Consider the following 20,888-nt stretch of genomic DNA (forward strand, 5'->3'; position numbering starts at 1 on the left):
AACAATATCAGATACAACTTCCCATCCAGCAACCTGAAGGGACCATTGAAGTTGATACAGCAGTGAAAGGTCATTGAACTGATATAGTAACTGTTTCTGTCTCCACCGATGTGGCCTGACTTGCTAAATATTTCCAGCATTTTGTGTTTATTTAAACTTCCAACTGCAGTATTCTGCTTAAAGAAAGGCAATGCAGAGATGTTAAAGAATAGGTGGAACAACAGCAAAATGTTGCATTTATTGTAGCAATTTTAAAGTACTAAATTGTCCAAAGGTATTTTACACACCATAATTGGGCAAGAAAATTGGCTCCAAGCCACAGAAGATGATAATTGGAGAGGTGACCAAAAGCTTGGATGAAGAGTTTTGATTACTTTCATCAAGTATATGGAGAGTTTTAAATGTTAACTCTGGAATGGGACCTGGTCAGCTGAAGGCGTAGTCACTAATGGTGGGAGGGGGACTGAGGGCAGCACGAGTTGAAAAAACTGTCTTCTAAAAAGGTGGCAGGGATGGAAAATGGACAGCTATCTCATGTAGCTTATTCAGTAATCTAAGAGTTTTCCCTTATATTCCTCTAATGCGTCTTTCTTTTTTAGTGCCTCGAAAAATTCCCAGTTATTCAGCACTTCAAATTTGGCAGCTTGCTCACCATCAACGCAGTGGGGTCATGAACTGAAGCAAAATAGGCACCAGAATTGGAGACAGTCTGGGATTTTCTAACCGGCTGCAACAAAAAGAACTTCCACCAAAAAACATGACTTTTTTTTTTCCTTTAGTACAATTTATTTTGGTTTTGTTTCAAGCTCAGACGTGGAGTGAAGTAGCTTGGATTTTTAACGGGTGCAAATGGACATCAAGTGGCTCAGCTGTGGTCACTAGAGTTTGCCAGTCTACATCTCTACATCCAGCACAATCATCAATCTGCACCTCAGGCATGACAGCTCAAGCCAGTCTGGTATTGGTAGTGCTAAAGGATTATAAAGAGAGAGGAAGCGAACTACAGGAATGCTTAAAACTAAAATAGAATTAAAATCGAAAAATGTGCCTTTGATTGGAAAAGAATTTTGTGCCACTTAAAACCAATGAGTGGATTTGGGCTACTGACTTAATCTAAGGTAGTTCTCAGTTTTCCCCCCACCCTATCCTGCAGTATATCTGATGTTGCTTGTAACATAATTTACTGGATAATCCAATGGTTATTTTTCAATGTAAATGAGTCATTGAGAAGGGAAGCATTCTGCCACTCTCCTTTGTTCCTCAGCACCCACTAAACTTCCTTGGCTAGTTTCAATGGATTTTAATTGTCAGCTTTTAAGTAAGGAAACAATTGCTGGTAACAGAATAACTAAATTTCTCCATGACTGATTTGGTTGAATATATCCACAGCCTTCCATTCATATTTAAAGAGTAAGTATAAATCTCATTAGGCAAAGTATTAGGCAATGCAGTATTTAAAGGATGTTGATATTCTCAGCTCTTTCGTGTGTTTGTGTGTATATACGAGTATCCAGAGGACAAAGCTTGGAGTGTTTCATCAATGAGACCTAACCCCCTCAATGGATTACACTCTGATGATGTTGTTACACATAATGAAAAAAATAAAGATTAAAGGGACAATGGTTTGGTGAATTTTGTTTTTGTACTCTAAGCAATGCAATGATAAAAGTTATCCATTAACAAAACTTTGCTGGTTTAGGTGGCTTATGGGTCAGGATGGTCTTGGTTCATAACCTGGCCCATGTGCAGATAGCTCACCTCAGTCACGTTGGGAGCAGGGACCAGCACAACTGGCTTTGATCCCCCAAGGTAGGAAAAATTGACTGGACTGATGCCTAACCAAGCCCTCCTTTGTTGAAGAATGTGACTGATTGTTTTTTCAAAGGTACAATAGGCCAAAAGATCATCTTCTGTGGTGCATGCTTCTGTCATTTGACTGCAGCCAAGTGCATGCTTCTACAAGTGAACAGCAGGAAGACTGAGGTGTGACAGAGTGCTCTAACTAACTGGGATGTCGGCTTGATCTAACCACCAATTCATCATAGTATTTACTTGGCCAGATAGTCAAATAGGATTTAAACAACATCTGAGAGGAGAAAAAATGTGGAGATTTTAGGGACAGAATTCCAGAGCTCTCAGCCCAGCCAACTAAAAGCAGAGCTGCCAATAATGATTAAAATCAGCAAAGTGGAAGATATCTCAAGAGTGTTGTGGGCCTGGAAAAGGTTACAGGCATAGAGGAAGCAAGACCATGGCAAGATTTGAAAACAACAATGAAAATTTTAAAATCAATTCACTGATTGTCCAGGAGCCAATGTAGGTCAGCAGGCACTGAGGTGAATGATGAATGGGACTTGGAGCATTGCGGCCATTCCTTGAATTACAAATGTTTGATTTGCAGATTTTTGTTATAACACCATGGACTCTTTGGGTTATATGTCTTTGATTTACATATCTATTTTTCACTATAACAAATAGCATGACACTTCATAAAAATAGACTCTACCAATATACCCATAATGTATTTTCCTCAGCCTTTCCAATTCATCAACTTTTGCTTGATAAAACATTTTCCAGGGACCCATTCCTTTTGTAAATAGAGGAATCCATGTAGTTTTGGAATGTGCTGAAGTTCATGAAGAGTGGAAGTTGGAAAGCTAGCCAGGAGATTATTGGAATAATCAAAGGCATGAGAGTTTCATTAGCAGATGAGCTGAGGCAAGGATGGATCAAGTTCTACTAAAATAGATTACCTGACTATTATCATATTTCTCTTTAAGGGATCCTGCTTGGTACAAATTACCTGCCTCGTTCCCCCACATTACAAGGAAGACCATACTTCAGTAGTCTTTAGGACATCCTGAGTGTGAAAAGTACTGCAGGAATTTGTCCCTTCTTTGCAAGGGGGAGGGAAAAAAAAGAATTCAAAGCAAAGGTAGATCCCAATCTAGGAAAACAGGTGATACTACACACTGTTCCCTAGAGGCCTGGGAAAAAGATGGGAGAGGGAGGGAGGGAGGGTGGAAATCAGGAGGGACCCCATTCTGACAGTTAACCATAACCAGCATTTCCAACTTCCCCAATCCAACAATGCCAGTAGCTAACGGGACATCCAGTGTGGATAGAGTGTGATATTTTTGGCTTATTCCTGAAGAAAGGTCACTTAACTATGGGGAGCTGGAACCTATGAAACCAATACCAGGAGTAATCCTGTGACTACAGGAGTAGAATGAAAGTATATACAGAAAATAGGAACATTAAGCTATTCACCATCTCAATCCAGTTGTGCGATTCAATTAGATTATGGCTGATATGTACATCTTAATTCTTGCTGCCTGCTTGTTTCTGTATAATTTGATACTTTCACCCAACAAAATTCTATTGTTCTCAGTTTCGAAATTAAGTGACCCATAGTATCAACAGCTTTCGGAAAGTCTGGTTCGGACGTCCATTATCCAGTTCGTTGATTAAAGTCTTCTTGAATGCCGCAAAATTTGCTTGAACTGAACATTCTAATTATGGTGATTTCTTTTACAATGACACAATATTACAACAAAATGTTATGCAGTAAAATTGATGTTTGGCTTTCATTACTGGCTTTGTAAAACGTTTCTAAAAATAGCAGTTTACAACAGTCATTGGACAAATTTGATGCAGATGTCATTCACATGAAGTACCACTAGAGAGTGCTGGATCACAGAATCCAGCACAGATTCACAACCAAAAGATTTCACAGGATAAAGAGCATCTCTGTGGTGTGTGAAGATTTCAGATTGAGACACTTGTAGGTATATTAATATCAATATCAGAGTTTAGTTGCAATTTCATATAAGATTCCCAAAAATGACTCAGTTAAAATTTAAAGCAGCGAGTCTCAGGATAGTGGCAAAATGAGGCAGTTGGGTTGTCCAGAGTTAGAATTATACTGGCTTCTCCTCCATACCAGTATCCAGGTGCTCTTAATGAAATCAGTGTGTTAAATAAATGCAGGATTGGGTTCAATTATGATACAGTCAGATAGCTTATTGACATGACATGAAACTTAGCCACTTGGTACTGTGCCCTTGGAACAGCAACCAGTCCTGTGGTGAGAGGATTCCACAAAATATTCAACAAAGTCTTGTACTGAAACTTTAAAAAGCTTTCAGTCTAAGTAATTTGTGAAATGTCTGACAATACACAACTCTCACTGTCCATGCAAGTTTCTCACACCCTCACTGCAACACTTGATATATCCTACAACTCAACTAGTAACACTCCCTGATAAATCCCCTTGTGGTACCACTCTGATATACTGCATACCTCTTATTATCACTCTCTAATTTACTCATTCCCCTCACGTACCACTATGTTACACCCTACTCTTCAAACTAACACAAAAACACAAACACCTTGATATACCACACGCTACTTGTATAATCAGATATAATCTACAACACCCATAATAGCCTGACTTGGAAAGGCCTGGTCAACAGTTAGACTTACTACGAATGAGAAAATCAAAAAAATAATTTACAGCATCTGCAGTTTAACAACAAATTGAAAACAATTTCCAACATTTTCTATTACCTAAAATATTCCTCCCTAACCAAGTGCCAGAATATCCAACATGGGAGAATCCAGCCACCTCCCCTTGACATTAAATGATGTTTGGTATCATACAGGAGAAAGTAAACCATATGATTAGCATCCCATCAACCACCTGAGAGATTCATACCTTCTGCTGCTAATCAAGGGCAGTAGGCACACAAGTATCACTGTTGCAAATCACTTTCCAAGTCGTGCACCATTCTGACTTGGAAATCCTTCATAGTCTGAGTCAAAATTCAGGGACTCCTTATGGGAGTCCCTGAATTTTGGACACTATGGGAATTCAGAAAACATGAAGGCTTACCACTGCTTCTCCAGGAGAAATTGGAATGGACAATAAATGCTGCCTTTGCCAGTGACACTCAAGCCCCATGGTAGAATAAACAAAAGTACATTGATAATACAACCTCCCAACACCAATCTCAATCTAACCCTTCTCAACCTCATCATTGATGTCAAAAATCTCAATACCAAGTTCTGAAAAAGAAAATAATACACCTTTTCCAGTGTTCTCCTCTACTAAAACAACTGACTCAGCCACTACCTAATACTTCACCCATTGGTCATCAGCATGTGTTTTCCTACTGCTTGACTGCGAGAGATAGGTGGTGACTGATCAGTGGCTTTGAGCAGAGAGCCTCGCTGATTTCATTCTCCCCAGCCAGAAGCACCCTCTCTGTTGTAACATCCTGTCTTCATACTTAACAATATCATCTAATTCCCACTGGATGAAGATGGAGTGTTGGATCATCCTTCGCTGCTCAGCTCTGTGTCAGACTAATCAACTGAAACGTTACTGGAGATTACAAAAACCAAAATATTTTCTAGAGTGATAATTTACAACCCCAGCACTAGATTCAGTTTTGTATGATACATTCTTAGAACATTCCATCACAGATACATATGCAATGTAACTGCACTGTGTAATGAATTGACCTGTATGATCGGTTTGTAAGACAAGCTTTTCACTGTACCTCAGTACAAGTGACAATAATAAACCAATGAAGAGTCAATCCATTGAGCAACCTAGCCTAATCCTACTCTTCTGATCACCTCCAAACTCTTCAATATCCCACCCTCCTGGAGCACACCCCATATCCTTCAGCATTCCACACAATACAAATTCACCCTCTTAATCACTCCCCATACCCTTTCATGTCCCATTCTCCCATTTAGTCCCCATACCTTAAAAGTATGGTAGCATGGATTCAAGCAAATACAAATTGCACATGACAATTGAGGAATGTACAATCAATTAATGGATACCGAATCATCATGAGAGTGGATGATGTGGTGATCTTTGCTGGTATTTAATGTGATGCCATAGGCCTGAGGTGATGCTGGGGACTCAGAGACACTTTGCTTCTACGTTCCACAAATTCACCACTTCTGGGTGGTGACAATTCTTGCTCATGTTTGATCCAATATACTATAGTGTCAGTAATGATGACATGAAACTATTGAGTTTCATAAAAACCCTTTTGATGCCTTAATGTCTCTTAAGAGAGGAAATCTGCTGTTGTCAGGCACGACTCCTGACATAAACCAATGTGGTTGATTTTTAATTGCTCTCTGAAGTTCTTATCCAATTACAAAAATAAACTATAAGATCAAAACTGACTCAGTTACCCAGCATCAACACCGGCACAATTGCAGACCAAGCTTAGTCAATCTTGCAAAGTACTTCTCACTAGCATCTAGGAACGTATGTCAAAATTGGGATAGATTTTACAGTCTGACACCCTTAGTCACAATTACAGAATCATAACTTTCAAACAGTATCCCAGATATTTCCATCACCATTCCAGTCAATGCCCCTTCTTCCCCAATGACCGGAAGATTCACCAAAAGGGGAGGAGTGTCTACGAAACTGCAACAATAGCTCCAGATTCCATTGGATCAGATTAAACCTGGTCAAGGATTGCAACCACCAGAAGTAATGAGGTAGTGGAATATAGAAATATCTCCAGAAGTCTCCAACATTAACTCCAAATCCCACAACATTGGTCAGGATTGCCACATCACTCTCCCTCATATGATGATTCAATATTCCTCCATGTTGATTGCACTTGGAAGTACAGGAGGCAGCAAGAGTATAGACTGCAGTCCAAGTGGAGAAGCTTAATGTGACAATGAAGCTCTGATAACATCACTGCATGCTGAGACTTCAAGGACATAGCTGCCGGACAGAACCAATAAGAGTGAAATGCCAATTCACTGCCATTCTCACTAACCCACCGATTGTAGATGTATCCCTCTATGACAATATTGGTAAGAATGACCACTGCAGAGTCCTTGCCTTAACACTGAGAACCCCCTCCATCTTATTGTCTGCCATCATTTTGATGAATGGGATAGCTTAAAGGTAGATCCAACAGCCCAAAACTGGGCACTCAACAGGTACTGTGAACCATCAGCAGACACAATTGTATTCCACCATAATCTGCAACTTCATGAGCCAAATTATTCCTCATTCTACCACTAGACTGTTGATGGTGGAACCAAATCTGGGTCAATGAGGTATGTAAAAGATCGTGTCAAGAGCAGAATCAGGTATATCTAAAAATAAATTTCAAATCTGAAGAAGCGATAGCAGAGGACTACATACATACTTATCACCTGACCCTGCATGGTATAGATGGAACTATCCAATCTCACTACCAAAGCACTAGATCAAAGTTGTGCACTCCTGTCAAATCCAGTCACAAATGGTGGTCCATAATTAAAAAAGAACAAATGGGTATCACCAATATCAATGATGGAAGAGCCTAGCACATGGTATGAATAAGGCCAAGACCTGTAAGCATCTGTAGCCAAAATGTGCTGAGCAGATAATCCATCTTGGTCTCTTCCAAAATCCCACCATCACAAAGCAGTCTCTGCCTAATTTGATTCATTCCACTTGATGTCCAGGAATGGCTGAGCACACTGGACATCACAAAAGGTATGGACCTGACATCAGAGATTTGGTGCTGAGCACGATGATCCAGAACCAGCCTTGTCTCCAGCCAAACTGTTCAAGTGCAGCTACAACACTGGCATTGGGTGCACAGTACTGGTGTTTGAAGGCACCATAATCTGCTAGCTGATGCTCAGTTTGGGTTTTGTTGGTACCACTCAACTGCTGACCTTACTACAGCACAAGGCCAAAAATGGACCAAGGAGGTGTATTTCAGGAGCTGAGGCGAGGCTTACTGCCCTTGATATCAAGAACACAAGGGAATAGTACCAGGAGTAGGCCACATGACCCCTCAAGCCTGCCCCTCCATTTAATATAATCATGGCTAGTCTACCCCAGATCTCATCTCCTCCTGTGTCAGATCCCCATAGACCTCATTCCTCCGATCTTTCAAAAGTTTATCTACCTCCACTATAAGTACTTCTAATGAGGTAGCCTCTATTACTCTCTGGGACAGAGAATTCCAGAGATTCACCACCCTCTGCAAGAAATTTCTATTCACCTCAGTTTTAATGACCAGCCCCTCATCTTGAAAATATGTACCCTTGTTCAAAATTCTCCCACTCAACATGCATCCTGTCATTCCCCCTTTCAACCTTATCTGCCCTCATTCTTCTAAACTCCAGAGGATATAGACCCAACCTGTCTAGGAATTAGCCTGATGAATCTCTTTGGAATGCCTCCAATGGTACTACATCATTTTTTAATCAGTAAGGGGGCCAAAACTGTGCAGAGTACTCCAGGTGTGGCCTCACCAACACCATGTACAACTGTAACAAAATGCTCCTATTTCTAAGCTCCAACCCCTTTGCAATAAAGGCCTATATGCCATGTGTCTTAACTACATGCTGAACATGGCTTCATCTTTTTGGTGATTAATGCACAGAACACCTAGATCCCTCTGTACTTCAATCATTTATAAATCTTTTCCATTTAGGTAATATCTGCCTTTTGACTTCCCTTATCAAAGTACCACACTTTACCACATTAAAACTCCATTTGCCAAGTTTTCATCCACTCACACAATCTATATCCCGTTGCAGAGTCACAATATCCTTATCACAACTTGTCCTTCCAACTATTTTTATGTCACTGGCAAATTTAGATACCTTGCATTCTGCCCCATCCTCCAGGTCATTAATATAAATAGTAAATAACTGAGGGCCAAGAACTGATCCCTAGGGTACTCCATTAGTTACATCCATTCAATCTGAAAAATAACCATTTTCTGTGATAGTCAGCTTTCAATCCATGCTAACACACTTCCTCCAATACCATGAGCTCTTATTGTGCACCAATCTTTTATGTGACATCTTGTCAAATACCTTTTGGAAGTCTAAATACACCACGTCTACAGGTTTCCCTCTGTCTACTCGAAGAACTCAAGCAAATTTCTCAAACATGATTTGCCTTTCATAAAACCATGCTGTCTTGGTTTGATTAGATTTAACTTTCCTAAATAAGTAGCTATTTTCTTTTTGATTGACTCCAGCAACTTGCAAATAATAGCTTTAAAACTAACTGGCCTATAGTTTCCTGCCTTTTGTCTTTCTACCTTCCTGAATAAGGGGCTCACAATTGCTGTTTTTCAGTCCACTGTTATCATCCCAGAATTCAGTGAATTTTGGAAAAACTACAACCAATGTGTCCTTTATGTCTGCAGTCAATCCCTTTAAAATCCTTGGGTGCAGGCAGTTAAGCCCTGGGGACGTCCTGTGAGTTTTTCCTAATACCTTGTAAAATCCCCAATCATGAGGGACAAGTTCTTCCATGCTACTTGAAACCAACCCATCTGTTATCATCAAATACTTGCAGTGCCCTCCATGGTGACAACCGATGCAAAAGAAAATCGGTTTAACTTATCTGCCATTTCCTTGTTTCCTGATATTAATTCTCTAGTGGTCCCATACTAACCTTAACTACTCTCTCCTTCATTATATATTCATTGAAATATATAATAAAGAAATATATGAACAAAATGAATACACTGTTTATTTTGATATTACATGCAAGTTCTCTCTCAAAATCAATTTTCTCCTGTAATGAGCTTCTTAGTCTTTTGCTGTTGGTTCCTGAAAAATTCCCAATCCTCTGGTCTACCACCAGACCCAGCTACTTTGTATGCCCTCCTTTTCAATTTAACATGATCCTTGACTTTCTTTGTTAACCACAGATGATTCCTTTCTCATGGAATCCCTCTTTTCAGTTGGGATAAATTTTGGCTATTGTTAAGGAAGTATTTGACTGTGTGCGGCATCAAGGAGCCCTGGTAAAACTGAAGTCAATAGAAATCAAGGAGAAAACTTAGCACTGGCTGGAGTCATACCTCACACAAAAGAAAATAGTTGCTATTGCTTGTCAGTCATCTCAGCCCCAGGACATGGCTGCAGGAACTCCAGAGGCCAGTGTTCTAGGCCCAACCAACTTCAATTGTATCTATGACCTACTCCCAAGGTTAAAAAGGGAATGCTCACTGATAATTGCGCAATATTCTATTCCAATCGCAGATCCTCAGAAAATGAAACACCTCATGTCTGGATGAAGCACGAGCTAGACAACAGTTAGGCATGGTAAGCGACAAACATCATTCACACCACGCAAGTGCTGGGTAATGGCCATTTTCTACCACCTCTCACTGTCTTTCAAACCAGCATAACCACACCAAATTCCCCAACATCTTGCAGAGAGGTGTCAGAAATGACCAGGAAGTTTAATGAACCAGCCACATAAATATTGTGACTACAAGAGGAGGTCAGAGGCCGAGTATTCGGAGACATAATTCATCTACTGACTCTCCAAAGCCTTTTCATTATCACATATTTAGCAGGACTGTCAAGGAATACTCTATATTTGCCTGAAAAACATAACCAACAAAAAAAAATTAGGAATAAACCAGCCTGCATGATTGCCACCTCATTCACCACTTTAAACATTCACACCCTCCAACACTGCTACATAGTAGCTGCAGCATACACTGTCAGGAAGAAGTACCTTTCAGACTTGTGATCTGTACCACTCACAAGATAAAGGGCAGTCAGATCATGGGAACAATACTACCTGCAAATTCCCATCCAAATCATACACTATCCTGGCGTGAAAATATATCACTAACCTTCCAATGTTCTTATGTCAAAATCCAGGAATTCCCTCCTTAACAATGTGGGGACATCTACAATCCACAGTATTTTGAAAAATGTAGCTCTGCCTAGTCTAATGCCACTCTCCAAATTACTTCCTACACCCCATTTCTTTTCTTTTAATCCTATACATTTCCCCTAAAAAAAATGTATGGCCTCTGCTTCCATGGGCATGTTTCACATTCCAATACATACAATTTCACAGCATTGAAAAAGTCCAATGAGTCCAATTGGCATTTATGCTCCACATGAGCCTCTTTCCACTTCAGTTCATCTCAACCTCTTGGCATATCTTTCTATTCCTTTCATCTTCATGTATTTATCTGGCAGCCTCTTGAATGCACAACCTTCCTGCCTTTGGATGTAGACCTTCTCTGGTTTTGCTATCTTTAAGGTTTTATCTACTTCTGCTCATCTATTTACAATTTTTTTTTATCATTTCAAGTCCATTTCCTTCACTCCTACTCTAATACATGTTGCTGCATATCACCCCCACAGTGAACAACATCTGCCCACAATACTACATAGGGGCTTCCCTCTTTTTGCATAGATTTTTCCCCCCAAATATTCGTTCATGAGACTCAAACGTTGCTGCAACACCAGCATTTATAACGCATCCCTAATTACCTCTTAACTAAAGGGGCAGTTAGGAGTCAACTACGTTGGGGTCTGGAGTCACATATAGGGGGCAGATTTTGTTCCTTATAGGACAGTAATGAACCAGATGAGTTCTTACAACTATCTGGTAGTTTTATGCTTACTGAAAAATTGCCTTTAAAGTTCAAGATTTATTTAATTACTTAGCTTTGGAGGGATTCAAACTCAATGATTCATACCTTTAATTGCTAGTCCACTCATTTAACCATTATGTACATCATATTCTCCAATTTTCTGTCATTAGTAAATTATCTAATTGGTGTCCTTGATTCTTAAACCTAGGTTTTGCCTATTTTGTAATTTAAGTGCAAACTCAACATCGACTCTTGGGATGCCTCACTACATATTTGCAGTCCAAGAAACATCCTTCTCCTTTGCTTCACCCCCCCCCCTTTTTCATCCATTGCTTTACAACATAGTTACTTTCCCTAATTTTCCATCATGCTTAGTATTGGGTAGATATTTGGAAAGGAAAAATAAAAACAGGACTGAGCTGTGATTGGAGCACAAATTACTCCACGGAGATAGCATCAACCCTGGTGCAAAGGGCTGAAAGGGCTTATCCTGTACTACAGTTTTGGCAATTTTACAAATCAAAAAGTCCCTTTTAATGGCTTGCGAAATTCACAGAACAAAGTCACAATCTAGTGGTTAGGATTCTAAGTTTAGACTCAACCTTGCCTTGGTGCCTCTCTCCTTTAGTAGTTTTAAACTTGAACTCATTCTAAACCTCTGCTGCTTGTTTAACAATGCGCATCATCCTCGTCACCTCTCATCCTTGTGCTGGCTCCTGCAATCCCTTTAATTCTACCCTCTTCTCCTGGTTTTCAAATCTCCACTTGGCCCCTCATCACTTATAACCTTCCCCGATCCTATAACCCTCAGGTCCGAGTGTGGCTCCCTGGGGTGATACCCCAATCCCATATTTACAACCTTTGAGCGGGTTCCTCGCCTGACCCCGCTCCTCCTCCTCCTGTGGCAGAAGAACCCTAAACTGTCGTCCTTCCCCACCGAGCCCTCGCGTTGGCTGCACCCAACCTCAGCGCGTCCCTCAGCACGTACTCCTGCAGCCTGGAATGTGCCAGTCGGCAGCATTCCCCTACGGACATCTCGCAGCGCTGGGAGACCAACAACTTTCGGGCAGACCAAAGGGCGTCTTTCACCAAGTTGATGACCTTCCAGCAGCAGTTGATGTCCGTATCAGTGTGTGTCCCCGGAAACAGCCCGTAGATCAGAGAATCCTCCATTACGCTGCTGCTGGGGATGAAACGTGACAAGGACCCCTGCATCTTTTGCCACACCCTCCTCGCAAACCCACAGCCCGCAAAGAGGTGGGTTGCTACATTAAGCACAAAGGGAAGATATTGTCCTTACATTTATCATTTTAAAGGTAGGCCTAATTTATGGTAGCTTTATTTTTCACATAGCTTTTAATGTAAGGGTGAACAACCCAGACCCAACCTCAGTGACCTACTCCATGCATTAAGTTGCGCTTGGACCTTGTCATAGAGTCATACAGCACAAATAAGCACTTCAGCTGACCAGATCCATGCTGACCTTTTCCCCTCATCTACACAGATCTAATTTGGTTGCATTAGGTCTGTATCCTTCCAATCTTATTCAAGTGCCTATCTGAATGTCTCTTCTACATTGGGATTGTATCCGATTCCACCACCTCCTCTGGCAGTGAGTTCTAGATATAAACTAAGAAAAATTTTCCCCTCACATTCCCTTTAAAGCTCCTTTTCTTCTCACCTTAAACTATGCCCCCTTATTTTTGATGCCGCTACCATGGGAAAACAGTTCTATCTACACCTCAGTGTTATACACCTCAATCAAGTCACCCCTCGTTTGCTCCAGGAAAAACAAGCCCAGCCTATGGAATCTCTCCCCATAACTAAAGTCCTTCAACATAGGCAACGTCCTGACGAATCTCCTCTACACTCTCTCCAATGCAATCCACTGACAATCACGGATCTATTTGAATCTCTGCTTTCCTGACCATCCATCCAAACTGAGTTCATTGGGAAAACCATCTTGCAATCCTCACCTGTTGAAAAGTTCTGCTGTGCTAACAATCGCACTAAGATTTTTTCCAATCACTGAAATTTTGCATTAAACAAAACGTTGAACTGTGGAAACAAAGCAGCAGACCACAGGAGGACCAAAATGGTGAAAAGTGCAGTTACATGGTAGATGAACTATAACACAGAAGTGTGGATTGGGCCCTTTCTGGTGCCACTGCTTTAAATGCCAACAGTTCAAAGTAAACAACAATTTGCATTTATAGTGTTATAAACACTCAGCAGGCCTGGCAGTATCTGCTGAAAGTTTCTAGAAATTTTTGCTTTTATTTCAAATTTCCAGCATCTCCAGCTTTTTATTTACTGGTGTTTATACTTTGGCTTTAACAAAACCATCCTGTGAAGCTCCTTTTAAGTTAACAAACAAGTTAACGAGGGCAGATGAGACAACATTAAGATGTTTCCAAAAATATTAATTGTCTCAGAAGTGAGATGGAGAGAGGACTTTAGAAAGGACTAGAGAACTTAAGGCCAAGACTGGAGTGAATAAAATCAGGATTTCAATTCAGGAGGAAGTCTTACTGTAATTGCACAAGGCCTTGGTGAGACCACACTAAGATACTATATGGTTTGGTCTCCTTTCCCAAGAAAGGAAACACTTGCCATAGAAGATTCAGCAGATTGCTTCCAGGGATGGCAGATTTGTTGTACAAGGAGAGATTGCATAAACTAGAACTGTTTTCTCAAGATTTGAAGAGAACTATCAAAACATACAAAATTCTTAAAGGTCTTTATAGGCAAAAATGCAGGGAAGATGGTTAAAGAGCCCAGGGCCAGGAGGCATAGCTTAAGAATGATGGGTAGGCTGTTTAGGGCTCTGATGAGAAATTGCTTCACTCATTGGGTGGTTAATCTTAGGAATGCTGTGGAGTTTCAGATTTCTGGGCATTATGAGAATTGAAGACCAAACAGCACCAAGATAGAAAGGGCAGCCATGATTTTAATGACAGAGGCTCAAAGGGCTGGAAGGTCTGTAGCCTTGCTCTTTTTAATGTTCCTATGAATGTACAAGACGTAAGTAAGAATTGGAGGAATTCAGAAATCTTGTAGGACTGGAGGATGATAGAAATGATGGCTGTAGAGGGATCCAGACAAACACCTGAGGTGTAGTACAATGGAGACCTGATGCAGGGTTTTGACCCAAAACATCGACAATTTCTTTCCTCCCACAGCTGCTGTATAACCCACTGAGTTCCTCCATCACATTGTTGCTAGATGAGGTGTTCCTGGACCTGGAATCAATGTAGAGCAGGCAATATAGGATTGGTGAACAAATAGGGCTGGTTGAAGTTGTGATAGTCAGTAGGTGGTTTTTGGAGGGGGGGGGGGGGAACCTAAAGTTTACAGCTGACTGAAAAAGTGATCAAAATAAAACACTTGGCACCGGAGATTACAACAAAGCAGCAAAATCATGGACATCTGAAAAATTTAACTAGATCAATCTATTTCTCAGGATTTCAGTGGATTTGCAGATGTACATGTTCAGAGGCAATGCAATGTCATAATGGCTTTGTGAGCAAGTTACTGAGAATGCCCATTCATTTTGGCTGGATTCTAGCAAGGTGAAGGCCAGTCTCATTCACCACCCCAGTTAACATTGGAGTTTAGTGGCTAGAATCTTAAAATAATCAGGATACGTGTGACCAAATTACTGGCCTTCCTCAGAACACCATCTCCACAATTCAACATTTAAATTTACAGGTACACTTGGACTATTGCAAATAGTAGAAAACCTCAGACTTTAAAGATACCAAGTTCCTTATTGTTCTATCACCAATTAATCCTTCCCAGCACTCCCTTTAACCAAGTTTCTGCTGAATATCATTAAAGCCTCCAGATACCTTTGTCAACACAAGCTACAAGTCAGTTTTTGTTCTGCTTACCAGCCCTGGGCTTGTATCAGTGAGTCCCAAGCCAATCTCCACCTCCCAAGCCCATAAGCACATCATTACAAAGCTCAGCTCCACAGAAGCTAAGAGAAAAAAACTTTGGTTATATCTCACCTACAGTTTTAAAAAAGCCAAGTTGTTGCACCCAAAGTGATTTTGCTTGAGTGGTTGCAGCACCAGATTCACTGGAAAGCTACTGGAGCTAAGTGGGTTAAACTGCAAAGACATACCAACTTTGACAAGTTAAAATGCCTCCTATTCAGTCTCTTAAAGTGATCAAAAGCCAATATTGAAGAGAAATCATTTCCTCTGACTGGGAAAATCAAGAGCATAAACTAAGTTAGCCAATTCATGAGCAGCATTATTCAAGCGCAAAAGATAATCAAAGTATGCAACTCTGCCCCCTAAAAGCTGTTGAACCTAGCAATAAATTGAAGTCAATGGACTTTGGTAAGAGTCATGGAACCAAGACAAATGCAAGACCAGTTATGATCTAACTGAATGATAAACTTATTCCCATGTCAGCTTGTTTTAGCCAATAGCGCAAACAATTGAACTGTCCAATACATTCACAATGCACCTGTTACTTCACAAAGCTATGCTGTGAACCTTTCCTTCCCCTCCACCCAATGTCTGGATAGCAATTCATTGGATACAAGACATTTGGAACATCCACAGGTCAAGTTATATCCAAGTTCATTCTTTGGTGAACTTTCCAAAGCAGTCTGCTGTGTATATTAAACTTTGGTTTGAGTTCAAAAATATAGGAACTAGAAAATGCACAGACTCCAGAACTTGGTCCAATATTCAGTTCAATCAGACAATTGTCTCCAACTTTGAGGAAAGTTCCAAATCACTATTATTCTTTGCAAACAAGTACTTTCCAGTTTTCCTCCTGAACAGCACAGCTAATGTTAAGATTTGATCTTGTTCCAGATTCCACAAGGAATAGTTTTTCTGCATTTCCCTTGACTCATTTTAAATATCCACACAAGCTTCAAGAAGTCTGGTCAAGACTGGAAACACTTCACTATTTATAACTTATCTAATGCTATCACTTTCTCCTAACAGGAATATGCATTTTTCCTCTTCCCAGCCTCACTCAAGATAGGTGTTTGCTAGTTTGCAAAGTCAAACTGACAAATAGAAATTCAACAATGTTCTCATGCCAAGGGACAAGTTGGGGAGATTTATGTAGTGAGCTTAGCCTACACTTGGTTTAGAAATCCCTTAGTGTGGAGGTGTTGACATTCAAAAAGAAACCACGTTTGTGGGCAGTTGACCTTGTGTGGTACTGAGCCATAAACTAGGGCTGATAGTGAGCAACAGACACCAAACTAGGAAGTTTGAAAGTCATTAACACTAGATGCTGCCCAATCCCAGTATTTCCAGCATTTTCAGATTTGTGCAGTCACTGAGCCTACACTATTTTGCATCTCATTGAACCCAAGAGGTGCAATCAAATTTAAAGTACAATGCAAAAAACCAATTAGGGTGTGATTTTCCAATTACAGTAACATCCTATTGGGCCCACAGGCAAGGGACAAGAAAGAGGTCCAAGCACTCAAGCTCAGAATAGGCAGAAAGAATTAGTTTAGTAGCCAATTCCATCTGATCAGACGACCCATTTGAAAGCTTGAACAGAATTGGGCTCAGCTTTAACATGACATTTCCTATACAAGTTTGCGATAGAATAACCATAATTGTTTGATCGCAAGCTGGAAGGGGTCAGACTTAGTTAAGTAAACATTCACCATGGTGGGATCAGGAGCTCACCAACATCAGGAAACACCTTCAAGGATGGTGGGCAAAATGCTGGGGCCAGAATGGATCAAATCATCCTTGGCAAAGTTAGGGTAACTTAAACAAGCTTCAAGACTGTTTTAATTTTAAGTATTTGCCTGATCTCAATTTCCCTCAACTTTCTTGATACTGCATAAGCAATTTGATATTAGTATCAAGTCTTTAGACCACACTCCTACTCCAAAGGTGATCATGACTGTCAAAGGAGCAATTGCAAGGGAAAACCACTGCTGATATGCACTATCCCACCTTGAGCATACATCACCATGGAAAATAGGTCTCATACTGTTTGACCAACCAGATGTTGAAAACAGTTGATATTCCTCAATCTGTACCAGATCAAAATCTACCCCTCACTTTCAAATGACCCCAGACACCATCAAAACTTCAGATTACAAATTTAAGATTGGGAATCTTTTTTAAACTTTGATCCCACCAAGTAAATTTGTCAACCTAACCAAATTTCACTTGTGTCAATTAGAACCCACCCCAAATTTTCTAAACTCAAACGTATACATGTTCTCATTTTAACCCTAAAAGCCCCGGTATCATTTGGTCAGCGCTGCTAATCTAAGAATTAAAGTAAAAATGCACAACCCTTTGCAAACAAATACTGTTGGGAAATTGACGGAAGTTTGAAGGGAGCTTAAGATTCTTTAAAATAGTTCTGCACTAAAAGGACCAACCGTTCAAGCAGGTGATGATATACTGTTTATTAAAAGCACAAAAATACAGATACAAACACAGAAGAGATGATATGTTGACAGATGAAGCCTCTCAAATTAAAACTGGTCAGTTACACGCTATAAACGCTTTATTAAAAACCTTGATCCTCAACACCTTTTTACAACAAAAGGCTTCGCCAAACACATTTTGGCAAGAAAATTTGCATCGGGTAACATTTCGTTCAGATTACCGATTCACAAAATGGAAACACTTACGGTTAACAGCCTCACCATTTAACTGCACGCTCACGTTAAAGGTTTGGTGTGTTGAACATCTGCTCGACGACAAAACAAAACGTTGTAAAGCTTTTGGAACCAGTTAATCAAAGGGAAAAACGGGTCTATTTACAGGACGTAAAATAAAAATTGCAACCCTGATCCGAACTAATGCTCGTTTGAAATCAAGACTGAAGTAACATTTTAACCCACGTCAGTCACTTCTCGCTGTTTCAATGATTACTGCACCCGACTAGGACGGGATGAAAGTTTAATTTGGGAGTGGAAATGTCTAGGAAATAATTCAATTTTTAAACATTATGGAGATCAGTGTTAACTCGCGATTCAGATGGGTCGCTCTTCCTTTTCCATGATACATGGGATTATATCGACTTTAAAACAAAAATTACTGCACTGTTTCGGTGCTCTGTGTTTAAAATTCGTGGTAAAATGCACAGGAGAATCAACATTACAAGTCTTTCACTTATGCACTTTAAGGATACTTTGGACGAATTGAGATTCATGTTTGATAAATTGTTCGCGATTCATATTGCGCGCGTTAAAGTTTCAACTAAGGGCAAATCTCTCTCTCCAAATTAGAATTGGTTGAAGTTTTGCAATCGCTAAAAGACGCGGAATGAAAAGAATTTTAGTTACATTGCTTAAAAAGTGCTCCCAATGCAGGAAAGCCAGCGTTTAAAACAATAGCAGGTCGATGGGTCCCACCTCTCCAAAAAGGAGTAAAGTTACTGCCATTAAAGTGTTTTGTTATCTAAAATGAGAAACTTATAAAATTTAGGAAACATTTAGAAGTCTGCAGACTTTAAAAAAGGAAGTGATTTAAGAAAAAGTTGCGCCACAAGATCAATTTAATTCCGCATTGTGGAGAATCGGTGCATTTCTCCTTTAAAAGCGCAGGGCTGAATCACGTGACACTGCCAGTTTCCCCCCGCCCCCATTCAACCCAACGGCGGCGATCCCTGGCGTCAGGGAGTCTGACACCATTTAAAGGGACAGCGCTCCTCTTAAAGCAACACCAATTCAGCACCGGTTGGGAAAAAAGTGGACTCAAATTTGTAGCTTTTCATTTAACCCCATCAGAATTACGTTATTCTACCTCCCCAACCCCATCAAAGATTTAAGCAAGTCAATCATTCAATTTCCGGGGGAGGGGTCGGTGCGCTGCTGACCTCCAAGTCTTAAATTGTAAACGACTGACTGTTTTAAGTTGCTGACTCAATTCTGTTCCTCCAAAACAAAATAACACATTTGCCTCCCGTTGGAAATGAGGTCCAGATTTGTTCGTTCTGTTACAATAAAAATAATAAACACAGCACAAACACGCACACACTGAGAAAGCGAGTGGCTCTCAGAAAGCCACGATCGCTCTAGTCCATGCCCCCAAACTGGCGAGCGCCTGTTTGCTGCACAATTGCCCGTTCTGTTTGACTTCTGTCTGAAGCAATTGCTCCGAGTCCGCCCGGCTCACCAAGCCGGAGAAGCCCGAGCCGAAGATAGAGATGAGATTGGAGATGTTGGAAGGGTCTGTGCAGTCCAAGGTTTGGCCGGAGCCCGAGTAGTCTTCGAACCTGACCCGCTTAACCGGCGAAAAGTCCTCGGCTTCGTTCGGGTAAAAGCTATTGCTCGAGTCCGACTTGCGCTTCCTGCCGCCGGTACCGCTGCTGCTGGCGCAACAACAGGCGCAATCCTGGAGGTAGCCGTTGTCCACCGTGGTGACCGTGTGAGTGTCCAGATCCAGCACCGTGGTCTTGGTACAGTGGGTCCCACCAACGCTACCACCTCCCGACGGCTCATAGTTCGTGCCGGGGTAGGAAGCCGAGCAAGAGAGCCGGTACAGAGGGTGCTCAGGCTCGGCGTCCTTACTGAGTTGAGTGTCCAGGTGGCCGGGCTGGTGGTCTAGCGGGCTGCAGACGCTCCCCTCTTGGCCGCCGTTTCCCTCCACCATCTCTTCCACCACTTCGAGCGGGTGACTGCCTTGGACCTCTCCCGAGATGTCTAGTATGTCGTGCACCTCCTCGTATTGGTGCATGCCGTAGATCTCGGCGTACTTCTCGCTCATGTAGACTTGCCTGGCGTTTCGGAGCACATAGGAGACCAGGAGGTTCTTGTGAAGCTTGATACCTCCTCTCTGAGTTCTCGAATTGTGGATTTTGCGGAGAGAGATTGTGATCAAGCTTTGTGCATTGACGGCACAATCCATCATGACCGACCGCCGTTGGTTCCCACCTCAATGAACAAGCCACTTTTTGCTAGTTGCCCCCACACAAAAAAAATCCAGTCCTGTAGTTGGGCGGGAGGGGAGCTGAGCTCTGCACAGAACCTTCGCCTTTTTCTGAGTGCCTGTGTTCCCTACCAACAATACGCCTCCTCTCTTCCTCCTCCTGCACTAACACTGCGAGCAATAAGAGGGTTTAGTGCAAGGCACAGCATTTATATGGCATGAATGAGTCATTTGCAATCTTCTCTGGCCACTCAGACTGCAGAATCGGGAGCTGATAGACAGCATCACCCCGCCTCCCTATGCACAAGCAGCCAATGGGAGCGAGGCGGTTCCTCATTGCTGTTTAAATCCACTGTGAAAGCTTAACTGACACAGGCAAGGCTGGGGAAAAAAATTCCCTTCAATAGCTACACTGCAACTCAGAGACCGAGAGCAAGCTTACCAAAGAGAAGCTTCATTCCTAAATTGGTCTCGTAAATAGTGTAACCAGCATTCATCTGAACTCTCTTGCTTCTTCATAACATTTAGCAATGATTTCTTAAAGATTCAAATTTAATTAGATGAGAGAATACTTTTTGTATTTTTT

General features: G+C 41.2%; 3 protein-coding genes across 4 annotated transcripts in view; 1 reads left to right on the plus strand and 2 right to left on the minus strand.

Moving 5' to 3' along the window:
• ptpa (protein phosphatase 2 phosphatase activator) overlaps positions 1–1,622 on the plus strand; it is a 47,752-nt gene extending 46,130 nt beyond the window's left edge. The window contains exon 10 of one of the 2 annotated variants that reach the window (XM_052036988.1): positions 600–1,613. In XM_052036988.1, coding sequence (XP_051892948.1) covers positions 600–674 — 75 coding nt within the window. In that variant the 3' untranslated portion in view covers positions 675–1,613. Of the gene's footprint in view, positions 1–599 lie in introns of both variants that reach the window. The other variant, XM_052036987.1, reaches the window with a different exon arrangement.
• crata (carnitine O-acetyltransferase a) overlaps positions 1–20,888 on the minus strand; it is a 121,703-nt gene that overhangs the window by 85,537 nt on the left and 15,278 nt on the right. The window lies entirely within an intron of this gene.
• On the minus strand, positions 17,818–20,451 carry ier5l (immediate early response 5-like). Its single transcript, XM_052036989.1, has one exon. It carries the CDS (start codon positions 20,282–20,284, stop codon positions 19,430–19,432), a length of 855 nt encoding a protein of 284 aa, XP_051892949.1. The 5' UTR covers positions 20,285–20,451; the 3' UTR covers positions 17,818–19,429.

This window comes from Pristis pectinata, chromosome 23, assembly GCF_009764475.1.
Source record: "Pristis pectinata isolate sPriPec2 chromosome 23, sPriPec2.1.pri, whole genome shotgun sequence".
NCBI lineage: Eukaryota > Metazoa > Chordata > Chondrichthyes > Rhinopristiformes > Pristidae > Pristis > Pristis pectinata.